The 14,863-nt window shown below is 41.3% G+C and overlaps 3 protein-coding genes across 3 annotated transcripts; 1 reads left to right on the top strand and 2 right to left on the bottom strand.

The window, feature by feature from the left end:
- The first annotated feature begins 800 nt into the window (after window positions 1-800).
- ruvbl1 (RuvB-like AAA ATPase 1) lies at window positions 801-5,941 on the top strand. Its single transcript, XM_074634052.1, has 11 exons — window positions 801-1,091; window positions 1,856-1,942; window positions 2,041-2,173; window positions 3,314-3,465; window positions 3,635-3,724; window positions 4,363-4,512; window positions 4,627-4,690; window positions 4,793-4,991; window positions 5,088-5,190; window positions 5,265-5,356; window positions 5,563-5,941. Exons 1-11 carry the CDS (start codon window positions 951-953, stop codon window positions 5,720-5,722), a joined length of 1,371 nt encoding a protein of 456 aa, XP_074490153.1. The 5' UTR covers window positions 801-950; the 3' UTR covers window positions 5,723-5,941.
- A 272-nt stretch (window positions 5,942-6,213) lies between these two features.
- Window positions 6,214-8,098, bottom strand: mustn1a (musculoskeletal, embryonic nuclear protein 1a). The gene is made up of 3 exons (XM_074634058.1): window positions 7,940-8,098; window positions 7,710-7,839; window positions 6,214-7,360 (listed from the first exon to the last, which is right to left on the bottom strand). Exons 1-3 carry the CDS (start codon window positions 7,946-7,948, stop codon window positions 7,263-7,265), a joined length of 237 nt encoding a protein of 78 aa, XP_074490159.1. The 5' UTR covers window positions 7,949-8,098; the 3' UTR covers window positions 6,214-7,262.
- Window positions 8,099-9,114: 1,016 nt separating this feature from the next.
- Window positions 9,115-14,069, bottom strand: rft1 (RFT1 homolog). Its single transcript, XM_074634043.1, has 10 exons — window positions 13,779-14,069; window positions 13,427-13,512; window positions 13,207-13,329; window positions 12,033-12,324; window positions 11,821-11,955; window positions 11,449-11,709; window positions 11,220-11,364; window positions 10,995-11,100; window positions 10,662-10,911; window positions 9,115-9,878 (listed from the first exon to the last, which is right to left on the bottom strand). Exons 1-10 carry the CDS (start codon window positions 13,839-13,841, stop codon window positions 9,714-9,716), a joined length of 1,626 nt encoding a protein of 541 aa, XP_074490144.1. The 5' UTR covers window positions 13,842-14,069; the 3' UTR covers window positions 9,115-9,713.
- Between the last annotated feature and the right edge of the window lie 794 nt (window positions 14,070-14,863).

Raw genomic sequence — 14,863 nt, 5'->3', positions numbered from 1 at the left:
ATTATTCAATATAATTATACTAAACCTTGTAATTTCCAGAACACCATAATTTTACATGCTGCTTAGTTTCCGACTGTCACTCATTTTGTCTGCTATTCGCGCACCGCACTCCTCTCTCTCTGTCTCTCCTCCTCTCCCTCCTGCTCTGTACTTGTAGACCGTCAGCACGCCGCGCATTCCCGCCCCTCCCTGCTTGTCTATATTTGTCTGTGCAATATATCCTTGATGCAATATACACCTCAAGTGCAACTACCTTTGTTTACATTTTATTTATTACATCTACCCTACCTATTTTACAAGTGCAATTACCTCTGTTTACATTACATCTATTTTTTATATTTTATACCTCTAGTGTAACACTTCTGTTTATATTTATTTATTACATCTACTTTACCTGTTTTATTTGCTTTATAACTGTGTGTGTTTTACCTGTTTTATGTTTTATCTGCCTCGTTTAGTCTTGTCAAGTATTTGTTTTAAAGCACTGACCAGAAGTGGCAACTGTGTATCTCGTTGTATTTAATACGATGACAATAATGCTTTCTATTCTATTCTTGATGGTATGATCCTTGTCTGTCATCACCTGATTGGTCGCACAGATGTCAATAACACAACTTCAGTCACAGTTAGTGCATGGAGCGGAGAAGATCATCCTATCATTCTGCCTTGAATTAATATAAAACAAAATAAGAAAAACTCTTATCTCTTATCGTTCACTTAAAAGAGCCGGCTCTTTTAGCCGGTTCGTTTGCGACCGACACAGCACAACAGGGTATCACTTCCGGGTTATTTTCCCTAGTAACCCCACATGGAAACCGATTTCTCTGTGTTTTGAGTTTCGGCGCCGAGTGTGGCGGTGAGAGATTATCTGAGGAACAGGAGGTATTTTGTTCACCGTAAACCTACCTGGTAGTTTTTTACATCACATATTTGTACAGTAAACAGTAACTATGAAGATCGAGGAGGTAAAAAGCACCACGAAGACGCAGCGGATCGCCACTCACAGTCATGTGAAAGGACTCGGGCTGGACGAGGCCGGCAACGCCAAACAGTCCGCATGTGGTCTGGTCGGCCAGGAGGCTGCTAGAGAGGTGATGTTTATGTTTCACTGCACCTACGGTATTCCTGTGTAGTTTGGAGGGGTGACTTTGAGAGCTGAGTATCGATTGCAGGGATTATTTGGGCTCATTGTAGGCGATCAGCTGCAACAACAAGCTAGTTCCGTTAGCACTGTGTGTGTCGCTGTTTCACACTCAGGTCAGAGGTCAGAGGTGAGATAAAGGGAAAGTTCACTCTAAACACAAGTCACACTCATTCATATATTTATTAAATATATATTATGTTAAACGTTGCTTTGTAAAGTTTTAACAGTCTCCTTTGCAGCTGAATATATATACACATATATATATACAGTACATACATACAGTATATATATTTATATATATACTATATGTGTGTATATATATATATATTTATATATATATATACACACATTAAGTATATATATACAACATTAAGTAATCCCAAAGAAGGAAACACAAATAAATAAATAAACTGATAAAAGAAAAAAATAATAATAAATAATAAAATAAATATATAAATACAATTTTATATATAAAATAATAATGTAGACACCGAAACAAGCATAAAAAAGAGTTAGAGGTTGCTGACACTCATGTTAGACTATTGGAATCTGTAGACAGGCACAAGGATATTATACTGAGGGCCTGTGTGGCAGACAGGCAGCGAAAATCACACTCAACGCACGCACTTACAAGACGCATCCTTAACTGTGGCAACCGGGTACTATATATATATATATATATATATATATTTATTTATTTTTTCTCCTCAGGCTTGTGGCATCATTGTCGATCTTATCCGTTCAAAGAAGATGGCAGGAAGGGCAGTGTTACTGGCAGGGCCACCCGGTACAGGAAAGGTAAGTGTGCAGTGTTCATTCACTAGCAAGACGGCAGTAACTGAATGTGGCCTCCGTTGTTGCTCCAGACTTTGACTCTTTTCTACTCGTTCCTCCAGACTGCCCTCGCCTTGGCTGTAGCACAGGAGTTGGGAAACAAGGTACCTTTCTGCCCAATGGTTGGAAGTGAGGTCTACTCAACTGAGATTAAAAAAACAGAAGTACTGATGGAGAATTTCAGGAGGGCCATTGGTGAGTGTCACTTAAATATGATTTGGCTTCTTGGCCATAGCTCCTACCCCCAAAACCAGTCATTGTGGCTGAAGTTGTTGTCTTTGATAGGCTCCTATCTATCGGGGTATGAGTTTGGGGGTTGTAAAACTGTCATGATTGGTTACACACAACACAAGTGACATTTTTAAATACTGGCAATTGGAAAGGAGAGTCACGCTAAAAGAAAGCAAATGTTAAAAATGCAGATTAAAAAACAGACAAAGTTATATAATCACCAGACTTTCTACTGAAAAAAGTGTCAGGGAAAACAACAGTGAGGTCTGTGAAATATCCTGGCCAAACATTACATTCCCATTCCCATTACATTCCCATTCCCATTTCAACTCCATTCCCTTACATTGCATAGGGTCAGGGCAGTATAATTACTGTTTTAAAACCTCAGCACATAAAACCCAAACTGTCTGTATGACTAGATACCACCTGGGGTAAATGAGAAAAATATATATACGTATATATATTTTTTAGACCCTCCCTTAAAGGACCTGATATGTTCAACTCGTTCCCTCAGTGAGGAATCCTTGAGCAGGCAGAGCAAGGTGCCCTGCACACACTGTTCTCATGAGCTGAAAGGCAACACTTGACAGCGGATTTATGAGAATGGTGTTGAAAAGGAAGGAAGGCTGGAGAAGGGGGAAGGGGTTTGTCTGACTGCTGATGGTACCTGTCGCAGGGTAGGAAATGGAGCTTAGGTAGAGGGAGAGGTGGTCATCAGCACCTTTTGCTCCTCCCCTAGAACAGGATCCCCAGGGGGGAAGGGGGTCTCATTTTGAAGTTGTCATCACTCTGCCGATAAGAGCACCGTGTGACAGACGGTCCCAGCCTTAAGCATCGCTGTCTGACCCTCACCACAGCGGATCAGCCACCTGCTCATACTCGGTGCCACACCGGCTGCATGAAAGAGAAACAAGAGTGTGATTACGTTACACAAGATGATGCCCAGGCCTTTCATGGTGCACGAGCACACGTGTTCCCTCTCTGTAATAAAACGCATTGTTCAGTAGACCGAAGGAAGTAGTTGATACAGGAATATAAAGGCCCGATTGAGCTCTCCCTCTGCGCTGTGCGTGCGTGTGTGACTGTAATGTCGCCCACATTCAGGTCTGCGTATCAAAGAAACAAAGGAGGTGTATGAGGGGGAGGTGACGGAGCTGACCCCCTGTGAGACTGAGAATCCCATGGGTGGCTACGGAAAAACCATCAGCCACGTCATCATCGGTCTGAAGACGGGCAAAGGCACAAAGCAGCTCAAGGTCATATTGTAATCTTTGTTTTTTCTCCTATCCGTTGCATGTAAATAAAAACACCTTCTTGCTTCCTCCACATGGTATTCTGGCTAACCCATTTTGGCACTAACGATCCAATTTCATCTGCAACTTTCACTGGTGTCTTACTCAAAAATCTCTTCTCTTGTTTCTTTAGCTGGACCCCAGTATTTATGAGAGTCTTCAGAAAGAACGCGTGGAAGCGGGAGATGTCATCTACATTGAAGCCAACAGCGGAGCCGTGAAGGTATTGTGTTACTCCCCTCACAACGGCCACACATTTTGATCAGCCGAGCCAAGTAGAAAACGACGCACATACTAGGCTTTGATTCACCAAATTGTTTAGTTCACAAACGAGACATTTGGTTACACCAAAGTTCAGTGTCTTCTGTCTTGCATGTCCTCGTCAGTCCCTTCATGGTGGCGTTCTGTCATCTCTTTCAGCTCTGCATCAAAGCTCTGCTGCATTTCTACTGTACTCTGGAATGCAGCTCTTCATGCTCCCTCTATCTCTCAATCTCCCACAATGCCTCTTTTTCCAGCAGCGGGGCTTGTGGCCTGTGTTGACAGGCCACGACGACAGTTCCTTTAATCGGCGCAGGTGGTCCGGGGGGCGCGGGGCGGCTCAAGTCAGAGGCCAAAGGAGGAGGGCTGGACAACACATTTGTTACTGTTGACAGCCGTGTCATGACCTGCCTTCTGAAACTCTTTCATCCCTCGGCCTCTTGCCCTCCTCTCTGCGATGGCCTGGCACTGGGTTCAATCATACACCTGCTCTCCCTCCTCCCCTGCACTGTCTTTTGTTTCACTGTCGTCCAGAGCAATGTGAGGGTTGATTTTTAAATTATTATTATTAACACATATTGGTGTGCTGTGTCTTTGCAGAGACAAGGTCGCTGTGACACTTTTGCTACAGAGTTCGACCTGGAGGCAGAGGAGTACGTGCCGCTGCCCAAAGGTGATGTCCACAAAAAGAAAGAGATAGTCCAAGATGTCACACTGCATGACCTGGATATTGCAAATGCCAGACCCCAGGTATGGACCTGCAAAATGTCTTGTAATTTAATATCAGTGCAGCTGTTTACATCTTACCAGTTTGCAGATGTATCCCCTGTATGATTAAACTAATCGCTCTTTGTTTGATCTCAGGGAGGCCAGGACATTCTCTCCATGATGGGACAACTGATGAAGCCCAAAAAGACAGAAATCACAGGTAGCTAGAGAAACACCTGACAGCTTCCCAGCTCACATCACCAGCTGGCTTCGACACTTTTTATCACTATTTATTCATTCCCTGTTTTCTCTCGTATTTTAGATAAACTGCGTGCTGAGATTAACAAGGTGGTGAACCGCTACATTGACCAAGGCGTGGCTGAACTCGTACCCGGCGTGCTGTTTGTGGACGAGGTGCACATGCTGGACATCGAATGCTTCACATACCTCCATCGAGCGCTGGAGAGCACCATCGCCCCCATCGTCATGTTCGCCTCCAACAGGGGAAACTGTTTGATTAGGTAGGAGGTCTAAGAAATTGTCAAAAATTCAACAGAAAAGAACATCCCGCTAGGATTTAAGATCCGTGGTATTAACATGTATTTGTTGCTCACCAGGGGGACAGAGGACATCTGCTCTCCACACGGGATTCCTCTGGACCTGCTGGACAGAGTCATGATCATCCGCACCATGTTGTACACATCACAGGAGATGAAGCAGGTGAGTCTCAGTACCTCAAGTACCTGCATGTGTGCCGTCTGTGCATGTGTCACTAATGATGATGTGGTTTGTAGATCATCAAGATCCGCGCTCAGACTGAGGGGATCAATATCAGCGAGGAAGCTCTGTCACACCTGTCAGAGATCGGCACCAAGACCACCCTCCGGTAAGAATATACATTGTGTGTTACTGAATAGAGTGAAGAAATGAGCAACCTTATATTGAGTGTCCACAGTGGTCCAGTTGGGAGCAATTATCAAGTAAAGAAAATGAAAATTACATTTTCAAATGGAAATCCTCGTTATCATAAACTGGCTTATACTGTAAATGTGTGAGTATACTGAGTGGCTCTTACTTGCTGTTTCCTCTCAGGTACGCTGTACAGCTTCTGACGCCAGCCAGCCTGTTGGGCCGCGTTCAGGGAAAAGAGAACGTGGAGAGGGAGCAGGTCGAGGAAATCAACGAGTTGTTCTACGACGCTAAGTCCTCCGCCAAAATCCTCCAAGATCAACATCACAAGTTTATGAAATAAAACTGGATTTCCACCTTTTTTCTTTCACATCTCGCAGGGCTGGTGTTCAGCCAGCCGTTATGTGGCGTTTTCTTTGCATTTTTCCATCTTTACCCTCCACACCACGGCTCATTCTAGCGTCCCGACATCATCTGCTGCAGTAGTTTTGTTCTAATAAAGTTTTATTCATTTTGTTTGTTGTTGAAAATAATTTTTTTGAATAAAAAGAAAAAACAGAAATTGACTCAGTTTTCTTTAACATTTACTATATTACAGGTACTTCTTACAATGAAACACAGGTTGGTTGTGACAAATTTCCAAAAGATATCTTTTTTTTTATATCAAAACATACATTTTCTTAATTGTCTTTCATGGAATTCTTTCAATTGCAGTATTGCTCCTGTGTTCCTCATTATTACCCTGCAACCTGCAATGGAGGATGAATGCTGGTGTGACAGAAACAGCAATAAAGGTTAAACAAAAATTATCTATTTTAAAAATGAAAAACTGGCTTACCAAGAATTTTTTTTTTTAATGGGAAACACTGCAGACAAAAGCATAGTTTTTCATTCACTGGTCAATTTTGAGATTTTGGTTTATTTTTGCTTCCATAACATGTCTTCTTTCAGACTAGTGGAAAGAAATCACCCAGAATACATATTTAGGTGTTTATTTTAATACACTTTGTCTACATGTATGTGTGATGTTAGATTTCTCCTAAATTCACCGAAAGTTACCATTAGATAATGCCTCATTTTCATATTTAAACATAACATTTCAGGAAACTTGTAATACAAAAAAATCATCTTAATATAAGTAATCAACTGGGGACGTTTCATGGTGATATCTATTAGTTCACATGTTTTACCCTATTCACCTGAAGTGTCTTCAAAATGTATGGAATTTTACAGTTTTAAATCTTTTTCTAAAAATCTCCACTTCCGTAGCACCAAACTTCTTATTCTGCAGGTTTTTACAGAGGGGTTTGTTAATATATCATTCATAGCCTGATTTATAGAACATTTTATTCCTAAAAACATGGCGAAAATGGATTTATTTTATCACTGTTGACAGTATTTTCTGATTTATGGAGTGATAAAAAGAGGTATCAACAATTTTCTTTGTAAACCTTTGACTCAACAAAGTGAAACAAGAACTTTTAACCTGGCTTTATCCAATGTTCACATTTCTGTTCTGGAAATGTATGCAAAATAGCACAACTTTGATAAGATAATGCCTAATTTGCATATTGAATCATACAATTTCGGGAAACTTGTAATACAAAAAATAATTGTCTTAATGTAAGTCATCAACTGGGGACGTTTCATGGTGATATCTATTAGTTGCATTATTTACCATATTCACCTCTAGTGTTTTCACTTAAGGAAGTTAATTATCACCATTATAAAAGTGCAAAAACATGCCATAACCAAACAGAACAGAGTGCAAAAACAAAAACTTCAGACAATTGGAGAACACCCAAAAAAGAGGCTTTAAACAACTCATCCCAAACCCATAAGATGGAAAAAGTGTTGTCCAATCATGGTCAGGAAGTCCACTGCTACTTCCTGATTGGTCGACCTGAGCGTGTGTTCAGAACAGTCTCCGTTCCTGACCTCGCTCCACTGAACACAGAGGGAGCAGTTTTGCCAACTTTCTCTGTGAAGAAAGAGAAACATCAATCAGAATATTTCACTGTTAATGAGGCAGTAAGAAGGGTTATGTATTACTGTGGATATGTTCTCTATAAATAAACACACACTTCATCCCACTGGATGAGAGCCAAACACTGTTTGACAGGAATCTCCCATCATTACAACCCTCCTCTCCTCTCTGTATATGGAGTGGAAACTTGAGCATGACGAGGGAACGCCCCTCTCATAAACTCACAGCCATAATGTGATTTTAGCTTAACCAGATGCAGAAAAACAAAACTTCCTTTCAGTTTCATCTTTAAGACAAGTGTCAAATCATATTTGCATGTGTGTTTGTGTGTGTGTGTCCTCACCGCACTCCTCCATCACTTCAAGTGTCTTGCTCTTCGCCGGCCCACCTGTACCCAGTTTGCCCTTTGCTTCGGTTAGGTCCTCGTCGCTCACCTCAGGACGCTCCATCTGTTCACCTTCTTCCTGACCTGGCTGAGAAGAAATAAGTGCGACAACACACACCTGTGATTTCTGGCTATTCAACTCTGCAGAAAGTCCTTTCAACAATATGAGAAAATGTCAGAGGTCTTACTTGAGACATGTTGTTTGAGCAGTTGAAGATGTGCTGGAAGAAAATCTCTCGGTCTTTCTCTTTTTCTCTTGTGAGATCAGCCCAACACGCACTCTCATAGAAACACAACCTAGCAGTGATTCTCCAGTGGACAACACATCTGTTCTCAAGACTTAGAAATGACGTAATGAGTGTAAACGCTCCTCCTCTTCTCTGTCTCTCTGCCTCTGGTGTTTCTCCTGGTCTGCTGTCCTCCCTGCTGTTTCATCAGGAAATGATGAGATCACTGCTACAACTTGTGGCGTTACATTTCCCCAAATAAATCCAAGAGGTGCAAGAATGTGACAAAAGTATGTCTGCGTATCCTCCCCCCTGGTAATAAGTAAGCCAAGCAAATTGAACTCAAAGTTCAAAAGGTAGGACTCAAAAGATATGTAGCTGGCTGTCTCAGGACATCAACAACTGGCATATAAATACAAGATACATGTAAAGAAGAAGCAGAGAGGAGAAGAGAGGAGCTTTGCCCTGCTGTAAAAGAATGCTGTACCCACCCCTTCCTGCTCACTTTCCACAATTACATCATTAAGGAGCCCTCAGGGACCCTAAATTCAGTGGCGATTAGTACAGAGGGAGGACAAACTAACAAGAAGAAAGTGTTTCCAAGCAACATGTCTAATAATCGCTGAACTCAAATCTACTTAGTTTCCATAAAGCTCGTGCAAACAGTGTGTGCAAGTCCATGCTCTACAACGCGTATACTCCGTCACATTATACTGTATATTGTAGCAATGAAATTGTCACCAGACATAAAAAAAATATATAAGTAACAAATGTCAAGTGGAGATGTACCATTATGCTTTGTTGGTGGTTTACGAAACACATTTCCTCCCTGCTTCTTCACCTTGTCAAAAACAAAGGATATGTGAACAGAATAAGTATGTGATGCTTTAGGAGATGACTGAACTGCTACTTAAAATAGCCTTGAAACAGCTGCTCCAAAATGGTGAAAGGCAAACCTGAAAATTGGGAGTTTTTGGTGATTTTTGGACACACACACACACCACAGATCCTTTGGGCTGCTTACATTTTATAAATCCATATTTTGCCCATTAAATAAATTATAATACCGCAAATATGAATGAGTTTGTCTTGTTTTACTTCTGTGGGACAAAGCATTCCTTTAACAAATTCAACAGTTTTCTTAAATTGCATTCATTTCTTTATCGGCCATAATTGGACCCCAAAACAGTCATGTTTGTTCATACTTGTATGAGCCAACACAGGAATGACCCATTGCAACATATCAGCATCATAAATACACAGATTCACATACAAACATGTGAGGTCAATTGAAAAAGTTGTTCCCTCGTTGCTTTCACACAGTCAGTAACTGTAAATCAGCAGCTCTTGTTAGAATCCATCTGTAGTGAAACAGAAGCTTTCTTCCAGTTCAGTGACCCAATTTCCAGACTCATTTAAAGACGACCTATTATGCTTTTGTGCTTTTCCCCCTTCCTTTAGTGTGTTATATAGTTTTTTTGTGCCTGTAAAAGGGAGTTACTCTCCCCGACAGAAACACTGCTCCTGAACTGCCTAAAACGCCTTGATTGGAGTCCCGCCTTTTCTTCTGTAACGTGGAGCTCAAACACAGCGTTTCAGACAAAGGGTGAAAAGAGGTGCTGAAGTACAGACGGAGAAAAATAACAACTTTTTTGAGCACTAAATCATGTAGACATGTTCCAGTAGAAACCCAAAATACCAGTATGCACCTGAAAATGAGCACAATAGGTCCTCTTTAAGAGTCTTTCTTTCTGTATTGAGGCAAGAGCTGAGTCCTCACAAACTGAATAAGTCGAGTCTCTGTGAAAAAAAAAGTCACAAACACACCGAGTAGACACGCAGCTCCGACGCCGATATGGACCAGCCTCAGCATTGAGCCTCTGTCACAGCAGAACAAACCCTGCAACCAGAGAATAAAGAAGCTCAAGTTAGGGCCACTGATTTGCAGAAGATTCAATATAGATATAGATATATAGATATTAGGGCTGTCAAAACGCAGATTCGTTTTAACGCCACTAATTTCTTTAACACATTAACACAATCAATTTTTGGAGGTTGTAGCGGGCTCAGCTTTAAAGCTAGAGTGAAGCTTTTAAAGCTTGACCTCTGACCTCCATGTGAATTAAAATGGGTTTTTATGGGTACCCACAAGTCTCCCCTTTACAGACATGCTCACTTTATGATAATCACATGCAGTTTGGGGCAAGTCATAGTCAAGTCAGCACACTGACACACTGACAGCTGTTGTTGCCTGTTGGGCTGCAGTTTGCCATGTTATGATTTGAGCATATATTTTATGCTAAATGCAGTACCTGTGAGGGTTTCTGGTCAATATTTTTCATTGTTTTGTGTTGTTAATTGAATTCCAATAATAAATATATACATACATTTGCATAAAGCAAGCATATTGGCCCACTCCCATGTTGATAAGAGTATTAAATACTTGACAAATCTCCATTTAAGGAACATTTTCAACAGAATGTGCTATTGATCACGATTAACCATGGACAATCATGCAATTAATAGCGTTTAAATATTTTAATCGATTGACATCCCTAATATATATATATATATATATATATATTTATAGAGAGAGAGAGAGAGAGAATAAAACTGTCATATAATGGTCGATATTTAGAGATAAACCCTGAGTGGAGAATGAAAAGACATAATTTTCTTGTACCTCAGACAGCGCTGTGACAACGGCACTGACAGCAAGTGCCAGTAGTAGGAACGGGGAGGGCAGAAGACCTCGCAGAGGTTTCCATTGACTTGACTGGAAGTAACGGTGTATGTAAAGCAGGCTGTTCAAAATGCGGAGGCCCATGTTGAGGCAGTTTGCCAGTATGAAGCCCACACCGCCAGCCCACCATGTCAGCATGTAGGACAGGAACAGGAAAGACACAGACAGAGCCAGCATCACCAGGTTATACCTGAGGATGAAACACAAACAGTGTTAACTGACAGGTTACGTGATGTGTTATGACCGACTGTATGTGGTTATTACGATACTTACTTGTCAACCTCTTTTTGGCTCATGGCAGCAAATACAAAGCACTCCGTTACACCATTTACAGCGAGCATGAGAACATAGAAGCTGTAGCATCGCAGCAAAGAGGGCCCTTTAACAACGACAAAACAAAAAAACAAAAACAAACACAGAGCAGTGACTAAGAACACCAAGCAAAGCAGAATATTTTCACATATATCCAATACAACTAGTGTGTTGTGGCTCTGTTACCTGCCCCACTGCTAAGTAGAGAGCCGCCATAAATGTCCAGAGCCAAGTAAGAGTAGGCGTATCCAAACGCTGAGATAATCAGACCAACCACCAGCACCAGTTTCAGCAGACACTCCAGGACCTCTGCTGCAATGGCAATGTCTTCCTGCAGACAAAACCCCACAACATGAAGTAAAACCAATGATTCCTTTCTAGCTGTTAACAAAGATCTTATATTCAAGACTCGCACCTGTTTCTGACTTTTGACGTCACGTCCTCGCTCCAGCACTTTGGCAAAGAAGATGTAGAAGCTTTCCTCGACAGGAAAGAAGAAGAAGCGGGGCACCATGGAGCCCAGATTATTGACGATATCATAAACTCCCTGCTCTCCAAAGCTGAGGACGTTGAAGAAGGTCATGATGTACCGCTCACCCTCTGACAGGATCTGCTTCAGGAAGGACTGCTTGAAGAAGCTCCATGTGAGCCCGGCCAGAGTCCTATCAAGCAGCGGCTATAAACAGAGCAATAGATGAGGATCATTAGTCCTGTACGGTAACTTGTCGATTTGATTTTGTGAAGATAGATCATGAATAATAAATAGTAATATATTCTGCCCTACTACCTCTCCATCAGCTCTACAGGGCAAGAGATCTCCAACCCGGTGCAGAGGAAAACCCTTCTTGGCTGCCTCTTCAGAGCCTATGTAACGACTGAAGTAAACTGCGTAGCACAGCACCAGGGATCCTGTGAACATCATCTAAGAAAAGCCCACAGCTTAGAATCATTACATACAGAGGAAAAAATCACAGAAATAATGCAGAGGGGACTTCTTACCTGTGCAACAGAGAAGATGTAAAGGCCCCATTCACGGGCAAACACCACCAACACCACGGTTATACTGCACTTAGTGATCATTGCCAAGCTCTCGGCGATCACCTTCACTCGGACAAACATGTGAGCTTGAGCCAGCACCCAGAGGGGCTCAGCCAGGAGCTCCTGCACTCCTGACAATGCAAACAACACCACAGCAGGGCCGTAGTAAGGGACAGTCTGGGGGTCGGGGACCTCCAGGAGCCACAGCCACACACAGGTTAGCAGGGTCGCCCATAACACTCCCAGAGGAAACCTGAGAGGTAAAAGAGGCAAAGACAAGGTAAATGTCCAAGTAGAATACACAAGATTAAACACGCTTTACTCATTTTAAAAGGATTTTAAAATGGACAAGCAAATAAACGCAGTTGTGGAATCAAATTATTTCCAACTGCGGCTTTTATCCAGGGTTAAGTCCTTTTTATCTTTTAATGATTTTAAAAAGGTAATGCATGCTTTTATCACCACACGTCTTGACTATTGTAATTCACGTTGGTGTTAAACAAGCCTCTTTGTCTCGCTTGCAGCTTGTCCAGAATGCGGCAGCTCGTCTTTTAACTGGTACACGTAAACATGAGCACATCTCCCTGATTCTGGCTTCACTTCACTGGCTCCCTGTGCGTTTTAGGATTGATTTTAAGATTTTATTATTAACATATAAATCATTAAATGGGCAAGCTCCGACCTATCTCTCTGATCTTTTAAAACCTCATCTTTTATCAAGGACACTCAGATCAACTGACCAGTTGCTTCTGACTGTCCCGAGCTCTAGGTTGAAGCTCAGGGGTGACCGAGCCTTTGCAGTTGCAGCTCCAAAGCTCTCGAATGTTCTGCCTCCACGTGTTCGGCTGTCCCCCACGCTGCCTGTTTTTAAATAAAACCTCAAAACGCACTTTTATTCCTTGGCTTTTGGCTCGGCATGAGAGGTGACTATTTTAATCCTTTTTCCTTTCCTATTGGTCTTAACACTTTTATTATGTTAATTTCCTGTTAGTTTTAAGTTGGTCTTGCTGTGTTTTATAGTGTTGTTTTTATGTTATTTATGTACAATTGTACAGCACTTTGGTCAACTTTTGTTGTTTTTAAATGTGCTTTATAAATAAATTTGGATTGGATTTTGTAAAATCGCTCAACTCACGTCAGCCATATGAGGTTGATAGCTTGTCTCCAGCTGTGCTTCGTCTTGGATCCCCCACTCAGACAGGCTCTCCGGAAAGCTTCTCTGGATAAAAATACTAATGTGGTGTACAGTAGTGTGAGCCTGCATGATAAAGACACACACACACACATATACATGTCACAGCAGCTGGTGCAGTGAAATGTGCTGGCATTGTTCTTCTCCCATCTGTCATCCTTACCTGACGTTGACAACACCAATCAGCTCTTTGGTCACAAACCTCAGTGTGAATGCATTCAGCAAGAAGGTGAGGATTCGGAACAACACCTGAGAATAAAGAAAACAAACAAACAGAGAATCATATTCAACATTTAACAAGACATAATTATTAGTTGTCTGAACTTTTAAACACTGGGCTGGTATGGTGTTATATTTCAACTGTGTTGTGTGTGTGTGTGTGTGTGTGTGTGTGTGTGTGTGTGTGTGTGTGTGTGTGTGTGTGTGTGTGTGTGTGTGTGTGTGTGTGTGTGTGTGTGTGTGTGTGTGTGTGTGTGTGTGTGTGTGTGTGTGTGTGTGTGTGTGTGTTCATGTACCTGCAGCAGCACATTATATGATAACAGAGTGGAGGTATTCTTCAGTACTTCCTGAGAACTCATTGTGGACTTCCTGTAAGCTGCTGGAAATCTTTGTCAAGCGTGAATTTGACAACCTTTCTGCTTTAGTATCATACTGTAAAAACTGTCAGTGTTGGCTGCATGAAAACCGATAACAAAAGCGCCAAGTTCCTGATGGAAAAAGTGTGAGATTGCATTTGTCTGTAGAGCAGCAGCAGAAGCTAGAAGCTACAAGCAGCTATCAAAGACGTGACACTTCCGTACACAGTATACGTTACGTGGTGACGTCACATAACGTTACGTCCAACGTGGTGTCGCTAGAGGGCGTAACCATCCTTCTGATAATCTGCATGTTAAATCCCTTGTATTGTGAATCTCCATCTCTATGCAATGACAAAATAAATGTTCGTTACCAACATGATAGATAGATAGATAGATAGATAGATAGATAGATAGATAGATAGATAGATAGATAGATAGATAGTAGCTTTATTGATCCCGAGGGAAATTCAAGTTTCCAGCATCACAGTTCCATAGTGCAAAACATGTTAGTAAAAAGGCAGTAAAAAAGTTAGTAGTACAAAGTACAAAAAAATATACCAGATATAAAAAATACAAAGAGATGAAGAAAACTGTAAAAACAGAATATAGTGCAGGGTAACAGCGGAGATACAGGACTATTAAAAATGTGAATATAGTGCAGAAGAGACTGTTAAAACTGAATATAGTGCAGGGTAACAACTGAGATACAGGACTATTAAAAAAGTGAATATAGTGCAACAAGTGATAAAGTGCTGAATAATAAAATATAGGAGATATACTGTAGAGACCAGGGGATTAAGAAATGTCAAATATGGAATATAATGTGGGATGAGAACTGAGGTAGAGAGTTTTTTTTAAAATAGACTAAAGTGCAGAATAAAGCTGTAAATTATTGGTATAATACAGTAAAAACTAGTCTATAAATGTGCAGAGTAGAGCTGTTGGTGGTGTGCAATAGAGGTAATATCTATAGTGTACACAATATAAAGAATATATTAGAACGACTACAACTATCTTAGAAA

The sequence above is a fragment of the Sebastes fasciatus genome, chromosome 1 (assembly GCF_043250625.1).
Source record: "Sebastes fasciatus isolate fSebFas1 chromosome 1, fSebFas1.pri, whole genome shotgun sequence".
NCBI lineage: Eukaryota > Metazoa > Chordata > Actinopteri > Perciformes > Sebastidae > Sebastes > Sebastes fasciatus.
The sequence above is the reverse complement of the archived record's forward strand: the minus strand, read 5'-3'. Positions and strand labels throughout refer to the sequence as shown.

Excerpts from the sequence above, each read along its gene's own strand:
- ruvbl1 (XM_074634052.1), top strand. The coding sequence starts at position 951 with ATGAAGATCGAGGAGGTAAAAAGCACCACGAAGACGCAGCGGATCGCC. Across the intron at positions 3,725-4,362 it reads CCAACAGCGGAGCCGTGAAG|AGACAAGGTCGCTGTGACAC; the intron begins GTATTGTGTTAC and ends GTGTCTTTGCAG. Across the intron at positions 4,992-5,087 it reads AGGGGAAACTGTTTGATTAG|GGGGACAGAGGACATCTGCT; the intron begins GTAGGAGGTCTA and ends GTTGCTCACCAG.
- mustn1a (XM_074634058.1), bottom strand. Across the intron at positions 7,361-7,709 it reads TGAAGTGATGGAGGAGTGCG|AGAAAGTTGGCAAAACTGCT; the intron begins GTGAGGACACAC and ends CTTTCTTCACAG.
- rft1 (XM_074634043.1), bottom strand. The coding sequence starts at position 13,841 with ATGAGTTCTCAGGAAGTACTGAAGAATACCTCCACTCTGTTATCATAT. Across the intron at positions 12,325-13,206 it reads ATCAACCTCATATGGCTGAC|GTTTCCTCTGGGAGTGTTAT; the intron begins GTGAGTTGAGCG and ends TTTACCTCTCAG. Across the intron at positions 11,365-11,448 it reads ACGTCAAAAGTCAGAAACAG|GAAGACATTGCCATTGCAGC; the intron begins GTGCGAGTCTTG and ends TTTTGTCTGCAG.